The 16,022-nt window shown below is 41.2% G+C and overlaps 1 protein-coding gene across 1 annotated transcript; it reads right to left on the reverse strand.

The window, feature by feature from the left end:
- Positions 1-2,093: 2,093 nt before the first annotated feature.
- LOC124258044 lies at positions 2,094-15,883 on the reverse strand. Its single transcript, XM_046692118.1, has 6 exons — positions 15,657-15,883; positions 9,809-9,945; positions 8,950-9,006; positions 6,821-6,963; positions 4,376-4,529; positions 2,094-3,325 (listed from the first exon to the last, which is right to left on the reverse strand). The coding sequence occupies exons 1-6, from the start codon at positions 15,721-15,723 to the stop codon at positions 3,272-3,274; spliced, it is 612 nt and encodes a 203-aa protein (XP_046548074.1). The 5' UTR covers positions 15,724-15,883; the 3' UTR covers positions 2,094-3,271.
- Between the last annotated feature and the right edge of the window lie 139 nt (positions 15,884-16,022).

The raw sequence follows: 16,022 nt of genomic DNA on the forward strand, positions 1-16,022 counted from the left end.
CATATATAGAGAATACTACACGATGTCTCATTACATACATAGAGAGTACTACACGAGGTCTCATTACATACGAATTATACGAAACGAGTGTCCTTCCTATGGTATCTGACCGAGCGAAAGCGAGGTAAGAAACCATAGGAAGGTCACGGGTTTCGTATAATTCGTATGTTATGAGCCGAGTGTGGTATTTTATTTATTACCCACGTCTTATAATGCTTTAAATTGACAAAATAGCGCATTTTTGTTATTTTTATGGTTTCAAACCGAAACCGGTTTCATAAAGAGGTTGCGGAAGAATGTTGTTCTGTAGTATACTTTTTTGCATTACGTCACACTGTAATGACGTCACTACGCCTTGCTCGTCTGTTCCCTTGTTAACCGACGTCACGATGCACGTCAGTTGTCACCGCCTCGCACAGCCTCCTACATTAAACTACTCCGTAGCACCCCGTCGCTTAGTATGCAGTTGCTTCATTCAGCTAACATCACTGGTGGAAACATTATGTGGAAACATTATGTTTATGTTTTTCGACGCATATAATGCCTCAGTCGACTCACAATTAAACAGCGACACGGCAACGTTCGCAATGTTTACATTCCCACAATGCATATAAGTTGTAGAATGATTGAATTCACGTGTTTGTTATGAATGAAAAAGTAGTTTCGTCACAAAGGTCATCGGTTATCCAATCAAATCGTTAGAATCCCAGGTCAAGTCGTTATGACACAGGTCAACGCGATACGACGCTCGTGTGACGTACGAGATTAGTATGCAACTACCCATACGTTGACCACGTGGGTAATAAAGTGCTGGACACTATGACGTCGCGCAAATTAGTCATAGTGCCCATATGTAAATATAGCAGGTCAAGACTAGATATTAACCAGTCTGAATACAGATTCCCGTCATCACTCCGCTGGTTGATTCGACTCTAGGAACCAGAGGTTTAGATCTTTTCCAAATGCCCGCAATTGATTTCACATATTCCGCCTTCAAAATACTTGATCTGGTGAGGTGAGGTGAGGTGAGGTGAGGTGAAAGTGGGTTTAACGTCGTGCTTGAGAATATTTTGCTCATATGACGACGTGCATGCGTGTGTATGTGTATGTGCGGCTGCTTGTACTAGCCCAGACTGAAGCTAGTTTTATAGTGCCAGCCCACTGAGATACCATGCTGCAGTGAAGCATGAATACCCCACTCAGACACATTATACTGACTCCGAGCCGACCAGTCCTTGTTGTACCCGTTAATGCCGAGCGCCAGGCAGGGACCAACAAGTACCATATTTTAACGTCTTTGGTATGACGCGGTCGGGGATCGAACCCGCGACCTTCCGCTGTCCGGGCGGACGCTCTAACCACTACACCACGGAGGCGGTCTGAACTGCGGTGACTGAGAGGGGTAGTCTGTTGGCGAGGCGGTGAATGAATTTGCCTCAACGAGTACTAGAACTCAGTACTAATCAGTACTTTCCTGAGAAAGTGTAATCGCAAATGTAACATTTGTTATACATGTTACATTCGACGACTTTTTAAAAGGCAGCTTTGCAGAAAATTGGGCGGAAGGGAAAATAATGTGGTTCAGAGACTGTAAGACAGGCTAGGTGGTAGCAATATGACGAGACTTTGCAGCCAATTGTCGAAGACGTTACATCATGAGCTGCAAACTTTTGCGAAGAGGACAAAAAATAAACCGTTTTTGGTTCCTCACAATTTGCCATCAGCGTCAGAAAGAAAATCAGCAAAACTTGTAAAAATATACTCATGCCAATAATGGTTGTCACCCCCTTCAATTTTTTAATTGGAGACTGAGTTTAGTTTTACGCCGCCTTTAGCAATAGTCCAGCAATATCACGGCGGGGGACACCAGAAATGGGCTTAACACTTTGTGCCCATGTGGGGAATCGAACCCGGGTCTTCGGCGTGACGAGCCAACGCCTTAACCACTAGGCTACCCCACCGCCCTTTTTAATTGGAGAGGGGTGTGGGGTGGGGTGTGAGGTGGGGGTGTGGTTGGGGTGGGGAGAGGGGTGACAACCATTATTGGCATGAGTATAGAAGATAACGAACTCACCGTAAAAGAAACACGCATGTATAAATGTGTTCTTTTATTGAGACATTTACAATCAAACTTTGTGTCAACAAATAGTTCTCAAAGGCAAATATGGAATTGAATCCAATGGAATGTACGAAACGTTTGCATTACCTGCCAAATGATACTTGATGGTAGATATAACAGTATACTACATAATTGTTGTTCAGTTACTCAAAGCTGATTGGACAAAGGCGACAAAAATATATCCCAAAAATGTATTCTTGAAAAAAGAGAGCGACTCCGACAGTTATAACTTTGTGTGTGTGAATCATAATCATAATTACAAATGTTCATGGTTAGCGGATCCTGCTCATGACAAATGTGAAATTAAGACCTTGCATTCTCCAATGTCGGACTGAACGCTGGAGAGAGGTGGTTTGAGTGAAGTTAGTTTTACGCCGCTTTAACAATATTCCAAATATATCGCGGCGGGGGACAGGAGAAATGGGCTTCACACTTTTGAACCCATTTGGGGAATTGAACCCGGGTCATCGGGGTGACGTGCGAACGCCTAAACCGCAAGGCTACCCCAGCGCTCCAGGAGTTTTGGTGTGTGTGCGTGCGTGCGTGCGTGTTATCACCGTCGACAATTTGGGCCCCTTGTTCATGATGATCGAGAGGTATTTTTTATACTTCATAGGTGGAAACGATTTCATAGCTTGCCTGTGTACATACGAAACGTAAACGTAAGTGATAATATTCATGATCATAATCATCATACCTCAGTGGCAGTAGCTACTGTATCAAGAGGCACAGAGTCCACTGTATGGTACAAATAGACAATTATGGAACGTATTTTTTGTATGTATATATGAAAGTATTTACATACTTTGAGCGTACGAAAAATTAAGGACATCTTCATAATTACATCTCTTTGTGCAGACGAAAGCTAAAATTTGAAAGATTAACCGCATGGAATATCTCTTTATGTGAGATTCATTAATTTCAAGTTGTCATGTCAATCTATGGAGTTTCTGTGGTGTACATGTTCAATAAGCAATAATACGAATATATTCATATAAAATAAAAATTAGGAATTTGTCATACTTTCCAAACCGATGCTGATATTAATGACTTGCAATTAAGTACATTTTAAAGTATTACAAATCAATAATTCATAGGGCATTGCTTGCATCAGTCATGCTGCTATGGGAAACCCTGGTGACGTGGACATCACTACTGTATGTAGCCTTTACTTGGCATATTATGCATGACCATTCCCTGGGGATTCTGAAAACAGACAATTCAGACAGACATGTTAGTACAAGTTTGGTTCGGTTAGTTTGTTGTTTAACGATCCACTCAGCAATTTTCCATATGACGGCGGTCTCTAAATAATCGAGGCTGGACCAGACAATCCAGTGATCCACATCATGAGCATCAATCTACACAATTGGGATACGATGACATGTGTCAACCAAGTGACAGCGAGCTTGACCACCCGATCCCGTTAGTCGCCTCTTACGACAAGCATGGTTTGCTGGCGTGCCATTACAGAGTTGATAGTTATCATGGATTTTACGGTCGTTAAGGTATTTTTCTCTGTATGCAGTATGTACAGTTATAACGACTTCAAAAGTGTTAATTTTAGTTCACATTAACCGTAGTCCGTCATATGCGTTTTGAATAAAATATCCAGAAGTTGACGGGAATATATCTCGGGTATTATCCCGGGTATTATCCCGGGTATTATCCATCAGCTCGTTGTAAGAGTGTTCGGCACAAGCGTGGTCTATTTTATATACAGCAGTAATATTCATGCGTGATCTTTTGGAGTGAGTGAGTTTATTTTTACGCCGCTTTTCGCAATATTCCAGCAATATCACGGCGGGGGAATCCAGAAATGGGCTTCACACACTGTACCCATATGAGGAGTCGAACTCGGGTCTTCGGCATAAATACTGGATTGTGATTCGTTAATTAAAGTCATTCAGAGGTAAATAATCACGTTACATACCTCTGATTTTCCATCACAGTATGCGTTAAAAAATAATAACGCGGTTATGGTAGAATGGAGATAAACATACTGTTTTTGAAAATCAGAGGTATATACATAACGCGTTTGGTTTTAAATCAAATTTAGAGCTATTATAATTTCGTTATATACCTGATTTTCCTACACAGTATTTTTATCTCCTAATTGTGTCCAATAGATCCTTAAAATGAATTAAAATCACTGGATTGACTGGTGGAACTGAAGAGGTTTCAAGAACAACTCGTCTCGTTGTCAAATGTATAAATGTATACCAAATTGTCGTAAAGTCATCTGTGGTTCTTTACCTCACTTCGGCAGGCCAGGATGCCAGACAAGATGGTGCTGACGAGGGTGAAGATCCAGCCGAAAACTAACATCACCGATGTGCCGACCCCTAAGCCGCGTACGCTTGTCATCAAATCACAGTCAAACTTGATCTCTGACCCCGTAGAGTACGAACTGAAGGAAGCAAAAGAAAACAGTTTTGTAAAATAAACCCAAACACGAATATTGACCAGAAAAGAAAAACTCTCCACAATGCTTGGTTCTGTCTTATTCAGAAACTTGCACATTCGTACCTCGCGAATGACGATATTCTGTCATATTTCATTTCTACCCTAAGGTAGGTATGTATTAGTGCTGTAACGATGCATTGAACTATCGATTGATTGCAATTGTTGAGTCTCCTATATAAATTAATCGGTGGAAGAAACTAGAAACTATCGATGCATCGATAGTGTGTGTGACTATCGATAGATAAGTAATTGACTTCCGTTGGTAAATGTGCAGTGCAAAATACAGGAAGTACCAGATTCGTTCACTTTGATTTAGAGTTATCCTCTCCTGTCACCAAACGATTTATTGATCCTTCAAATAGCTGAAATGACACGTTAAGATGTAAAGGCGCGTAGACGGACAGACAAGGACACGCATACAGATACACTGACAGACATAAACACACACATCCACACACACACACACACAAACACATCCACACACACACACGGACACAGCCTATCAAACATACACAGAGACAAACGGACACACATACAAACAGAGAACGTCACAAACTAACAAACACAAAGAAAGGTACACACACACCACAAACTAACACACACATAGAAAGACACACACAAACACCGCAGACTAACATATACATAGAAAGACACACACAGACACCACAAACTAACACACACATAGAAAGACACACATACCGCAAACTAACACACACAAAGACACACAGACACCACAAACTAACACGCACATAGAAAGGCACACACAACACAAACAAACACACACATAGAAAGACACACACAAACACCGCAGACTAACACACATAGAAAGACACACACAAACACCACAAACTAACACACACATAGAAATACACGCACACACCACAAACTAACACATACATAGAAAGACACACACAAACACCGCAGACTAACACACATACATAGAAAGACACACACAAACACCACAAACTAACAGACGCATAGAAAGACACACGCACACACCAAACGAACACACACATAGAAAGACACACACACCACGGACTACCACACACGTAGAAAGACACACACCTCAAACTAACACACACATAGAAAAACACACACACCACAGACTACCACACACATAGAAACACACACACACCACAGACTAACACACACATAGAAGGCACACACCACAAACCGAAAAATAACACACACTTAGAAAGGCACACACACACCACAGACTAACACACGCGTAGAAAGACACACACCACAAACCGCAAACTATCACACACATCACAAACTAACACACACATGGAAAGACAAACATAGCACAAACCGCAGACTAACACACACAAAGAAAGACACACACAGACTACGCACACCTAGAAAGACACACATCACAAACCTCAAACTATCACAAACGGACACACATACAAACAGAGAACGTCACAAACTAACAAACACAAAGAAAGGTACACACACCACAAACTAACACACACATAGAAAGACACACACAAACACCGCAGACTAACATATACATAGAACAACACACACAGACACCACAAACTAACACACACATAGAAAGACACACATACCGCAAACTAACACACACAAAGACACACAGACACCACAAACTAACACATACACAGAAAAACACACACAAACATCGCAGACTAACACACACATAGAAACACACATAGAGACACCACAAACTAACACACACATAGAAAGACACACATACCGCAAACTACCACACACATAGAAACACACAAACCAGAAACTAACACATACATAGAAAGACGCATACGCCACAGACTAACACACAGATAGAAAGACACACACGCCACAAACAGATACATAGAAAGACACACACACCACAAACTAACACACACATAGAAAGACACACACACACCGCAGACTAACACACACATAGAAACACACACACACACACCACAGACTACCACACACATAGAAACACACACACCACAAACTAACACATACATAGAAAGACGCACAGACTAACACACACATAGAAAGACACACACGCAACAGACTAACACACACATAGAAAGACAAACACACGCCACAAACTAACACACATATAGAAAGACACACACACTCACTCATACAGACAAACATATACACACACAGAAAGACAAACAGACTAACAGACACAGACAGGCAAACACACGTATGCAAGCACACGCATACCCAATCGCGCGCGCGCGCAGACTCTCTCCATGACATAACGATACTTACTTGGAGCAAGTGCAGATGTTTCCTTGTTGCACACAGGATGGTGGAGGTGTGGAAACCAGGGCCCCAATAGCGATGATGCCGATGATGAGGAAGATGCCCATGATGAGGAGAGTGAGGATTGAAAACACCATGTGTACGATGTACTGAGGAGAAGAATAATGTCCACTGTAGTAGAGGCACATGTACCGTTGAGCTGTCAGGTTGCCCTGGATCATCACTTCTCCTACGGCAGGTGATCGCTCCCCACATCATAACACTTCCCCGGCCGAATCTGTTCCCATCATTTACCCATCACCCATTCCTGGTATATATTTCTACCTTGGCTTGGTTTCGTTGGATTGGTTGGTTGGCTGGCTGGTTTAATGTTTAACGCCCCACTTGGCAATATTCAAGCTATATGGCAGCATCTGTGAATAATCGGGTCTGGACCAGACAATCCAGTCATCAACAGCATGAACATTAATCTACGCAACTGGGATACGATGACATGTGTCAACCAAGTCAGTGAGCCTGACCACCCGATGCCGTTAGTCGCCTCTCACGACAAGCATGTGTTGCTGAAGACCAATTCTGACCCGGATCGTCACGGGTCCATAGCCTAGGCACGTCTGGATTAATTAGACTAAAATTAGTTATATCAATAACAGCAGATGGGGTAGGTACAAATATATCAAAATCATTTTTCAAGAAATATTTACTCAAAGTGTTACTTTAACCTGTTGTTTCAAAAAACTTATGACCTGCACATTTCAATACAAATAAATCGAAATCATTTTAAAGAAATATACTCTCCCAAAAAAAGAAACGCATATAGGAATTTCAACGTGTATTTTTATGTTTATTTTGAAACATCTTGTAGGCTTTATGAGTCAATGAAATATAGTGAAATTGCACTCTGAGAGTGCAGACTTATCCGTCTTTGGCACCAACTCGAGGAAAGTCAGTTTGAGTGCCACATGGAGACGTGTGGTGGCGCTGAAGTCAATACCTCGTGTGACCACCGTGGGCATCCAGAACTGCACCGCATCGCCTCGGCATCGAACGAATAAGTCTCAGAATCTCGTGTTGCCCAATCGCAGCTCACTCTGCCTGTAGTGCCTGTGCGAGTTGCTGAAGCGTCTGGGGCTGAGGGTTACGGCGTCGCACCCGTCTGTCCAGGGCATCCCACAGATGCTCGATCGGGTTTACGTCCGGTGATCTTGAGGGCCAGGGGAGCACATTGATGTTGTGGTTCTCGAGGAAGTCTCTAGTGTGACGTGCTGTATGGGGCCTGGCATTGTCCTGTTGAAACAACTCCCTCTGGCGATCAATGATTGGAAGGAGGTGTGGACGTAGGATTTCGTCCCAGTACCGTTGAGCTGTCAGGTTGCCCTGGATCATCACTTCTCCTACGGCAGGTGATCGCTCCCCACATCATAACACTTCCCCGGCCGAATCTGTCCACCTGGGGAACGCAAGCGTCGGCGAAACGTTCACGTCGACGTCTGTACACCCGCATTCTTCCATTGCGTCGTTCCAATAAAAATCGTGATTCATCACTGAACCAGATTCTACGCCAATTCGGTAGATTCCAGGCCTGAACGTTGGTGCACCATTGAACTCGATGTCGACGATGTTGTTGTCGAAGCACAGGGCCAAAATAAGGTCTTCTGGCACGTAAACCAGCCTCTCTCAACCTGTTCCTGACGGTCTGTGCAGAAAGCCTCCTCAATCCGGGTATTTGTCGAGCCGTACTGGTTGCCGTAGCTGTTCGATGACGCAGGTGATGTACCCGGACGTAGCGATCCTGCGCCGCACTCTGTGTGTGTGTGTGTGTGTGTGTGTGTGTGTGTGTGTGTGTGTGTGTGTGTGTGTGTGTGTGTGTGTGTGTGTGTGTGTGTGTGTGTGTGTGTGTGTGTGTGTGTGTGTGTGTGTGTGTGTGTGTGTGTGTGTGTGTGTGTGTGTGTGTGTGTGTGTGTGTGTACTGTATTGTTCACTATGATCATTATCCACCTGACGAAGGGGCAAGTACTAGTCAACAAACGTGGCGAAGAATATATCAAAAAGTTGTTACCCATTAGATTTGTCTTCTATTACTACACCAACTCAAACATTTGAAGCATGTATCATACCTTGGCCTAGCGACTTACCAAACATTTGAATCGGGCGAATGCTGAAATCGTTCCCAGCAGACCAGGGACAATAAACTGTAAAAAAGTTAGCATAATTGAATTATGTTTCTTTAATACCGTCATACGTGACAAAAAGCAACGTTTAAAGAGAGAGAGAGAGAGAGAGAGAGAGAGGGGGGAGAGAAGAGAGAGAGAGAAAGAGAGAGAGAAAGAGAGAGAGAGAGAGAAAGAGAGAGAGAGAGAGAGAAAGAATGAGACGAATGTTTTGTTCAGTAAATACAGGAAAACAAGCGTTTTGTGTGTGAATGTATACATGTACGAAAGCCCAATAGTGTCATTCTATTTTAACTGAAATTCTTAATTCAATCGTTTGAGCTTTTTTGAAATAAATCGAAGCATTTTTCGTTACTTCGATTATATTGTCGTAATTTCAATTAAGTTTATTTGTTCCAAAAATTCGAAATTTCCTGTTTTGTCTTGTTATCTCAATGATTTTCTCAAAATTCCGAGATTTTGCTCGTTACTTTGATCATGTTTCCGTAACTTCTATTATTTTCTCGATTTTTTTCAAGAATTTTGTTTAACGAGTAAACCTGTTCTCGTTTACTTCCAGTATATTGACACTGTTTCAAGGTACTTTCAAAACTCCGAATTTCGTTAGATCAGACAATGTGACTGTCTTAGTGAGCGTCGATCTACGCAGTTGGGATACAATAGCATCCATCAACCAATCAGAGAGCCTGATCAATTGATACCGTATAGTTGCGTCTCACCGTAAGTGTGAGTTGCTGAAGCCTCACTGGTCAATCACTGAACTTATGAGGCGAGTGAAAGGGTTTTTGGGGGTTTTCAAGGATATATGGGAGTATAAACTCACTGCGAAGCCGAGAAGCCAGACTGGTATGGAGGCGAATGATGGCTCGATGTAGGTTCCATCGATCTGACTTAGTACGTCGTTAAAGATTTCAATCTCTCTCTTCAACAACACAGCAATCAGAACACACAGTGTTATGCCTGTAAGGGAATTAAAACAATATGTGTATTGGCTTGCATTTCAAAGTTATGCTGTTCATGGGTACCCGGTAGGATGTGCACCTTTTGACAACGTGACGAGCGAACGCTGTAACCAGTATTCTACTCCACCGTCCCCGTAATATTAGTATTGTTTATTTCTAGTAGTAGTAGTAGTAGTAGTAGTAGTAGTAGTAGTAGTAGTAGTAGTAGTAGTAGTAGTAGTAGTAGTAGTAGTAGTAGTAGTAGTAGTAAGAGTGAGTGAGTTTAGTTTTACGACGCACTCAGACAGCTATATGACGGCGGTCTATAAATAATCGAGTCTGGACCAGACAATCCAGTGATCAACAGCATGAACATCGATCTACGCAACTGGGATACGATGACATGTGTCAACCATGATAGCGAGTCTCAGCCGATTATTTACAGACCACCGCCATATAGCTGGAATATTGCTGAGTGCGGCGTAAAATTAAATTCACTCACTCACCATAAACAAACTAATCACAAACTAACAGACATTACGAACTGTTTTCTTAATCGAAAGTTTACAGCGAACTACGGTTATAACGAACTAAACGAAGTGGTCACATTGAATTCGATAGAACTGTAGTTTACTGATTCACCACAAAATAAGCGGTGGTGGGGAAGCTTAGTGCTTGAAGCGTTCTCTCTTAACGCCAGAGACCGGGGTTTGATTCCCCACATGGGTACAATGTGTGAAGTGACACTCACTCACTCATTCACTCATGATCACTCACTCACTCACTCACTCACGCACGCAAGCACACCCTCGCTCACTCACTCACTACAAAATAAACACGAACGTTTGCATCAGCAAAGGGCATGCTTACATGTACGTATACCATTTTCGAGAGCACCTGGTGTCCTCGCTTTTCAATGCTTCTTTCATATGATTATCACAGATATTTTGCCCTATTTCTGAGGATTCTCAAAACTGGGTAAATGGGTTCTTTTAGACCGACGTTTTCTATAAATAAAATAGTGATGATACCAGGTGTTCGCGAAAGGGTGGGCTTATACTGGAACAATATAGAATAATGTGTTATTTACTATGGAACCACATAGAAAGGACCAAATCAATACCCTCGTATGAAGATATTGGCTTTTTGGGGTTGTGTATTTCTTACCCCAAGATGACTCGGGATATTTCTATATGGTTAGAGAAATTTACACATCCATTTTTGACCGTGGTACAAAATGAAACGTGTATAACGTTTACAGTTTTTATTACCGAATTAAATGTTCAAGCGTGCACTCTCTTTTGCTCTGTACTTACGTTAACAGTCTATGCGTAAAACAGTGTGTAAATAATGCCATGTTTAATGACTTAAACTTCATTATTATAAACTTAAGTATACAACTCTATCATTACCAAACTGGCCTGTGTTAACACTAAGATTTACACTGTCTTGCTTACTCACTGATAAGCTAGTTGCAGCCTACTGTAAGGGTTAGGTCAGGTAAGTCTATGTCAGGTAAAATCTCTGCATCGACCTATTGTCAAGGTTCCTATGGTTTCATAGATTTCAGCTATCACTGACCTGCTTGTCACATTTAAACTTTCTACTGACGTTCACTCGTGGCAGTCTACATCTTTCTCCTTGAGAATCACAGCATAACACCAGCACATTGTGTTGTTATCTGAGATGAGATGCTCACATTATCTGTTGGCTTATTCCGTCTGCGCCTTTGATACGAGTACGTTTCGTTATTGTTCATCCATATGGACTGAGAGCCAACATTGATCTCCCGCCGACGTCTACCTCAGGTACGTATGCATATAGCAAACACTCTCTCATGTGCGTGCGTGCAGGTTGCGGAAGAATTTTGTTCTGTAGTACACTTTCAAAAATGCTGTTATCCAATGATCGATTTAAATAAATGACATACCAGAACATGCAAACGTTATCTTACTTATACACAGCGGTCTACATGCATAGACTGTTAAACCGGTTTATGCCCGGAGTTGCCCTTCCCACAGTGGCCCCTGAGTTTTCACGACTTGTTAACAACCCATCCCAGAGTGGCCCCTGAACACTTCAGAGTTCCCGCAGTAGCCTCTCTTAATTTCTGTAGAAAACAGACGATCTTTGACTAACAGCATTTTTGTAAGTGAACTACAGAACAAAATTCTTCCGCAACCTGTTTATGAAACCGGTTTCGGGTTGAAACCATAAAAATAACCAAAAAATACGCTATTTTGTGCGTGCGTGCGTGCGTGCGTGCGTGCGTGCGTGCGTGCGTGCGTGCGTGCGTGCGTGCGTGTGTGTGTGTGAGCCATGGCTCTAAAGGGAGAAATTGTTCCTGGTAGACAAAATGGACTTGATATTTTGATGGAGGGTTTTAGGTACAAGAAGAAGAAGCAAACCAAGCTGCTCAGCTGAAAATGTGTATTGACTTGTTGCTCCCCTCTCAGAGTGAGGATGTATTGATATGTATCTGTAAAGCCATGGACATGAATAATGTAACTGTATCGTAGTTCCTTTTTCATCATGGTACTCAGAGCTCTTTCAAAGCCTCACGCCTCCGTAATTAGTCCAACACTGTTGGTAATTAAGCTGATTGGATAAGAAAGTAAGATTCTTTATGGATAACAACTTCTTTTATTATATATGATGCGACGTTTCGGCATGGATTCTTATACCGTTGTCAAGCAAGAGTCACTTGCTTGTCACAAGTGAGAACAAGAGTCACTCTTGCTTGACAACGGTATAAGACTCCATACCGAAACGCTGCATCATATATAATAAAAGAAGTTGTTATCCATAAAGAATCTTACTTTCTTATTAGTCACCAAATTCTAAATGCCATGACTGGATAAGAGAGGCCAGTGCGGGAACTCTGACGTGTTCAGGGGCCACTCTGGGATGGGTTGTTAACAAGTCGTGAAAACTCAGGGGCCACTGTGGGAAGGGACACTCCAGGCATAAACCGGTTTAACAGTCTATGCATGTAGACCGCTGTGTATAAGTAAGATAACGTTTGCATGTTCTGGTACGTTATTTATTTAAATCGATTTTCGACTAACAACATTTTTTATGTCAAAAGCATGGCTTCAAGTAATGCCACACCGTGCCAGCTACATGGCAAAGGAAAAGGTCCCAGATAACGGATCTTATGAACATTTACATTTCTTATCAACACTAACGAACGTCACGTCTCGTCAACACACGTACACGATAAGCGGTAAGCGGAGTGAAAGACACGAACATTCCCACGTACATTCGAATGTTTATAAAGATGATTGAATATGCATATGAAAATTTATTCCATTCTAACTTCCGTATCATTTGAGTGAGTGAGTGTGGCCTATGGCTCGCATGAGGCAATTTTTATTCCTAATATATGATTCCGTAATGACACGGAAACACACTCGGTTAATAATCTCTATATATCAAAATCGTGAAAGATTTAGTGTCAAATATCAAGTCATTAACTCGTTTAATAAAAATGGTATTACACGGAAGGTCGTTTAGTATCCTCTATATGCTGAGTAATAATAGGATGTACATTTATATCAAGGAGAAGGTTTCTTGACATTGGGATGGGTTGTTAACAAGTCGTGAAAACTCAGGGGCCACTGTGGGAAGGGCCGCTCCGGGCATAAACCGGTATAACAGTCTATGCATGTAAACCGCTGTGTATAAGTAAGATAATGTTTGCATGTTCTGGTATGTCACAAGACATACCATGGTATTGACTCGTTTTCTGTGGAGCTCCGACGCTTTTATGAAAGAGAAGGATGGACAGGTGTGACCTAACGGTTCATGGCCGGGAAGGCTAAAATCGTGACGCATCTCAGTTCAATGAGCGTTGCCTTCGCGGTACTTGCAATGCAATGTTATGGCGGAACGAACAGGGAGCGCCTCACTCAGACGTGCTCTGGCTACGTGAGAGACCTGTTTTGACAGAATCTGGCTAAGTGAGAGCACACCCACTCAGAGGCTCTGACAAATTACAAAGAAAACAGGATTAACGTGGACACGCTTTCATTTGGGCACATATAAAAATATAAATATAGTTATTTACACAAGGTGAAAGATTTATTTCTGTATTATTACTCATTTATTACTCACCCGTTGAAGATATCACTGTTTAATAATAGCATATGACGTCAAAGTGGTTAACAGTTATGACATCACAATACTAATTGTAATTCTTCAGTACTTTCCGATAACAAAACAGTGACATCTGTGCTAATATTTTATATACATGCCAAGCTGTTCCTCAATAAAACAATTTACAGTACCAAATCCATTTACATTGTGTTCACATACAAATGTTTCAAGGTCATTAAGGCAGAGAGCAAATAAGAAAGGAGATAAATTTTCTCCCTGTCTAACGCCATCTTGTGGTTTGTATCGGATTTGTTTTTGCCAAAGATACGCTTATATTGATACTGCCAGTGTATGATACAATACAAACGCCAGTTAAATAAAGTTCTAAACCAAGCGAAGAAGATAAATACTCTATTATATCAATGTTTCGAAAATAATTTTAACTACTCATGGATTATGCCTTGTGACTATTATTCTAATGTTTCTGTAATTAAATACATCTGAAATACAAACGCTACTGTTAAATAAAGTTCTGAACAAGAGAGGAAGATAATATATCTACTCTCAACATGGATTATGCTTCCCGGCACCATATTTTTAGCTTTGGCGGTACTCCCTAATCGCTTGGAAATTAGCTCTCCCGGGAAATCCGAAATATAAATTTTAGCCTTCCCGGCACGACACCGACCTAACTAAACCTCGTGAAAATAGGCTTTGCCTTACATGGTGCACGGATATAGAGGTTGAATTTCCCGTATTGTTTGTCTGTTCATCATATTCATCTATACGGATGATGAACACACGCATTACTATAGAACAAATCCCAATATGCCTACGTTTACGAACTATTAGAAAATATCAATAAACTGATAATCTCAAATGTGGCTAATTACGGTCATCACGTAATAAATACGTGAAAATAATACTATTATTATTATTGTTTTGTTAGAAGTGTGTGTCTCTGGGAGGGGGAGGATGGGTGGGTTGCTGTTGGTTTTTTTGTTTGGTTTTTTTTGCTTTTTTGCTTTTTTGGGGGGTGTTTTTTCTTTCTTTTGTTTTGTTTTGTTGTTATGTTGTTGTTGTTGTTTGTTTTTTTGGGTGTGTGTGTGTGTTTATAAACATATTTTATTCATAAAATATAATTAACATGAATATGGATTGGCACAACATGCCAACGGCTTATTTAAGTGCCGCTCCATTAAATATAACAGAATACAATCAATAATTAACTTCAAACAAAGTGGTGGGTGTTGTCGGAGATCATGTGACGTTTACCCACGAATGGCGTATAATTGTTCTAGTCCTGTCGTTGACCTAAAATAGCTTCTATCTGTCTATGCGGACTGAGGTCAAGATTCAGCTGATACTATAATGTGTCACAGTATCTTAGTTTATATATTTCAATTCCTAAACAGCTGTTATGAAATAATTTGATCATAAGGAAACACGTGATAATTGTGACTCAATACGTCACATTTCAATAGCACGGTTACTAGTAAACATTATGTTCTAGTGTATGAAATATCATAATAGAATATAATATTATATCTATATTTCACAGCCAGTTTTAGAACAGTCAGAATTTTCAAATATATGATTAAGTATTTCTTAAAGATTTCATATTGTACTCACCGCAGGCAAGAACAAGCGCCGAGATAATTCCATTTGCATTACTGTGTCTACTTTTCACAAACATCATGGAATTATGGTGTCTTCGTTACGTTTCTCGTGGGATCCTTTCACCGAAAAGCTACAATGCTAATGATGAAGTACAGCGCTTCTGTATATATACTGGCTTTAGGATATTTCGCAATATCAGTGAGCACCAGGTCCACAGTGCGCGAGTTAGCGTTGCTATGAATGTTATCTTTAGGTATCTTGATTCTGCGCATGCGCAGGTCTGACTTCTACAGAAGGGCTTGTCTGGTGGGAATGTTGAAATATCTAAAACTGGGGCAGCTAACGTCAAAATCTTGACAGTTGAACTTTTTGGAAACA

This window comes from Haliotis rubra, unplaced genomic scaffold (assembly GCF_003918875.1).
Source record: "Haliotis rubra isolate DU_JTF1 unplaced genomic scaffold, ASM391887v1 Scf68, whole genome shotgun sequence".
Lineage (NCBI taxonomy): Eukaryota > Metazoa > Mollusca > Gastropoda > Lepetellida > Haliotidae > Haliotis > Haliotis rubra.

Coding starts and splice junctions, on each gene's coding strand:
- LOC124258044 (XM_046692118.1), bottom strand. CDS start 15,723: ATGATGTTTGTGAAAAGTAGACACAGTAATGCAAATGGAATTATCTCG. Junction 9,007..9,808: donor TCTGGCTTCTCGGCTTCGCA/GTGAGTTTATAC, acceptor ACTTTTTTACAG/TTTATTGTCCCTGGTCTGCT. Junction 6,964..8,949: donor TCGCCCGATTCAAATGTTTG/GTAAGTCGCTAG, acceptor TCTTCTCCTCAG/TACATCGTACACATGGTGTT.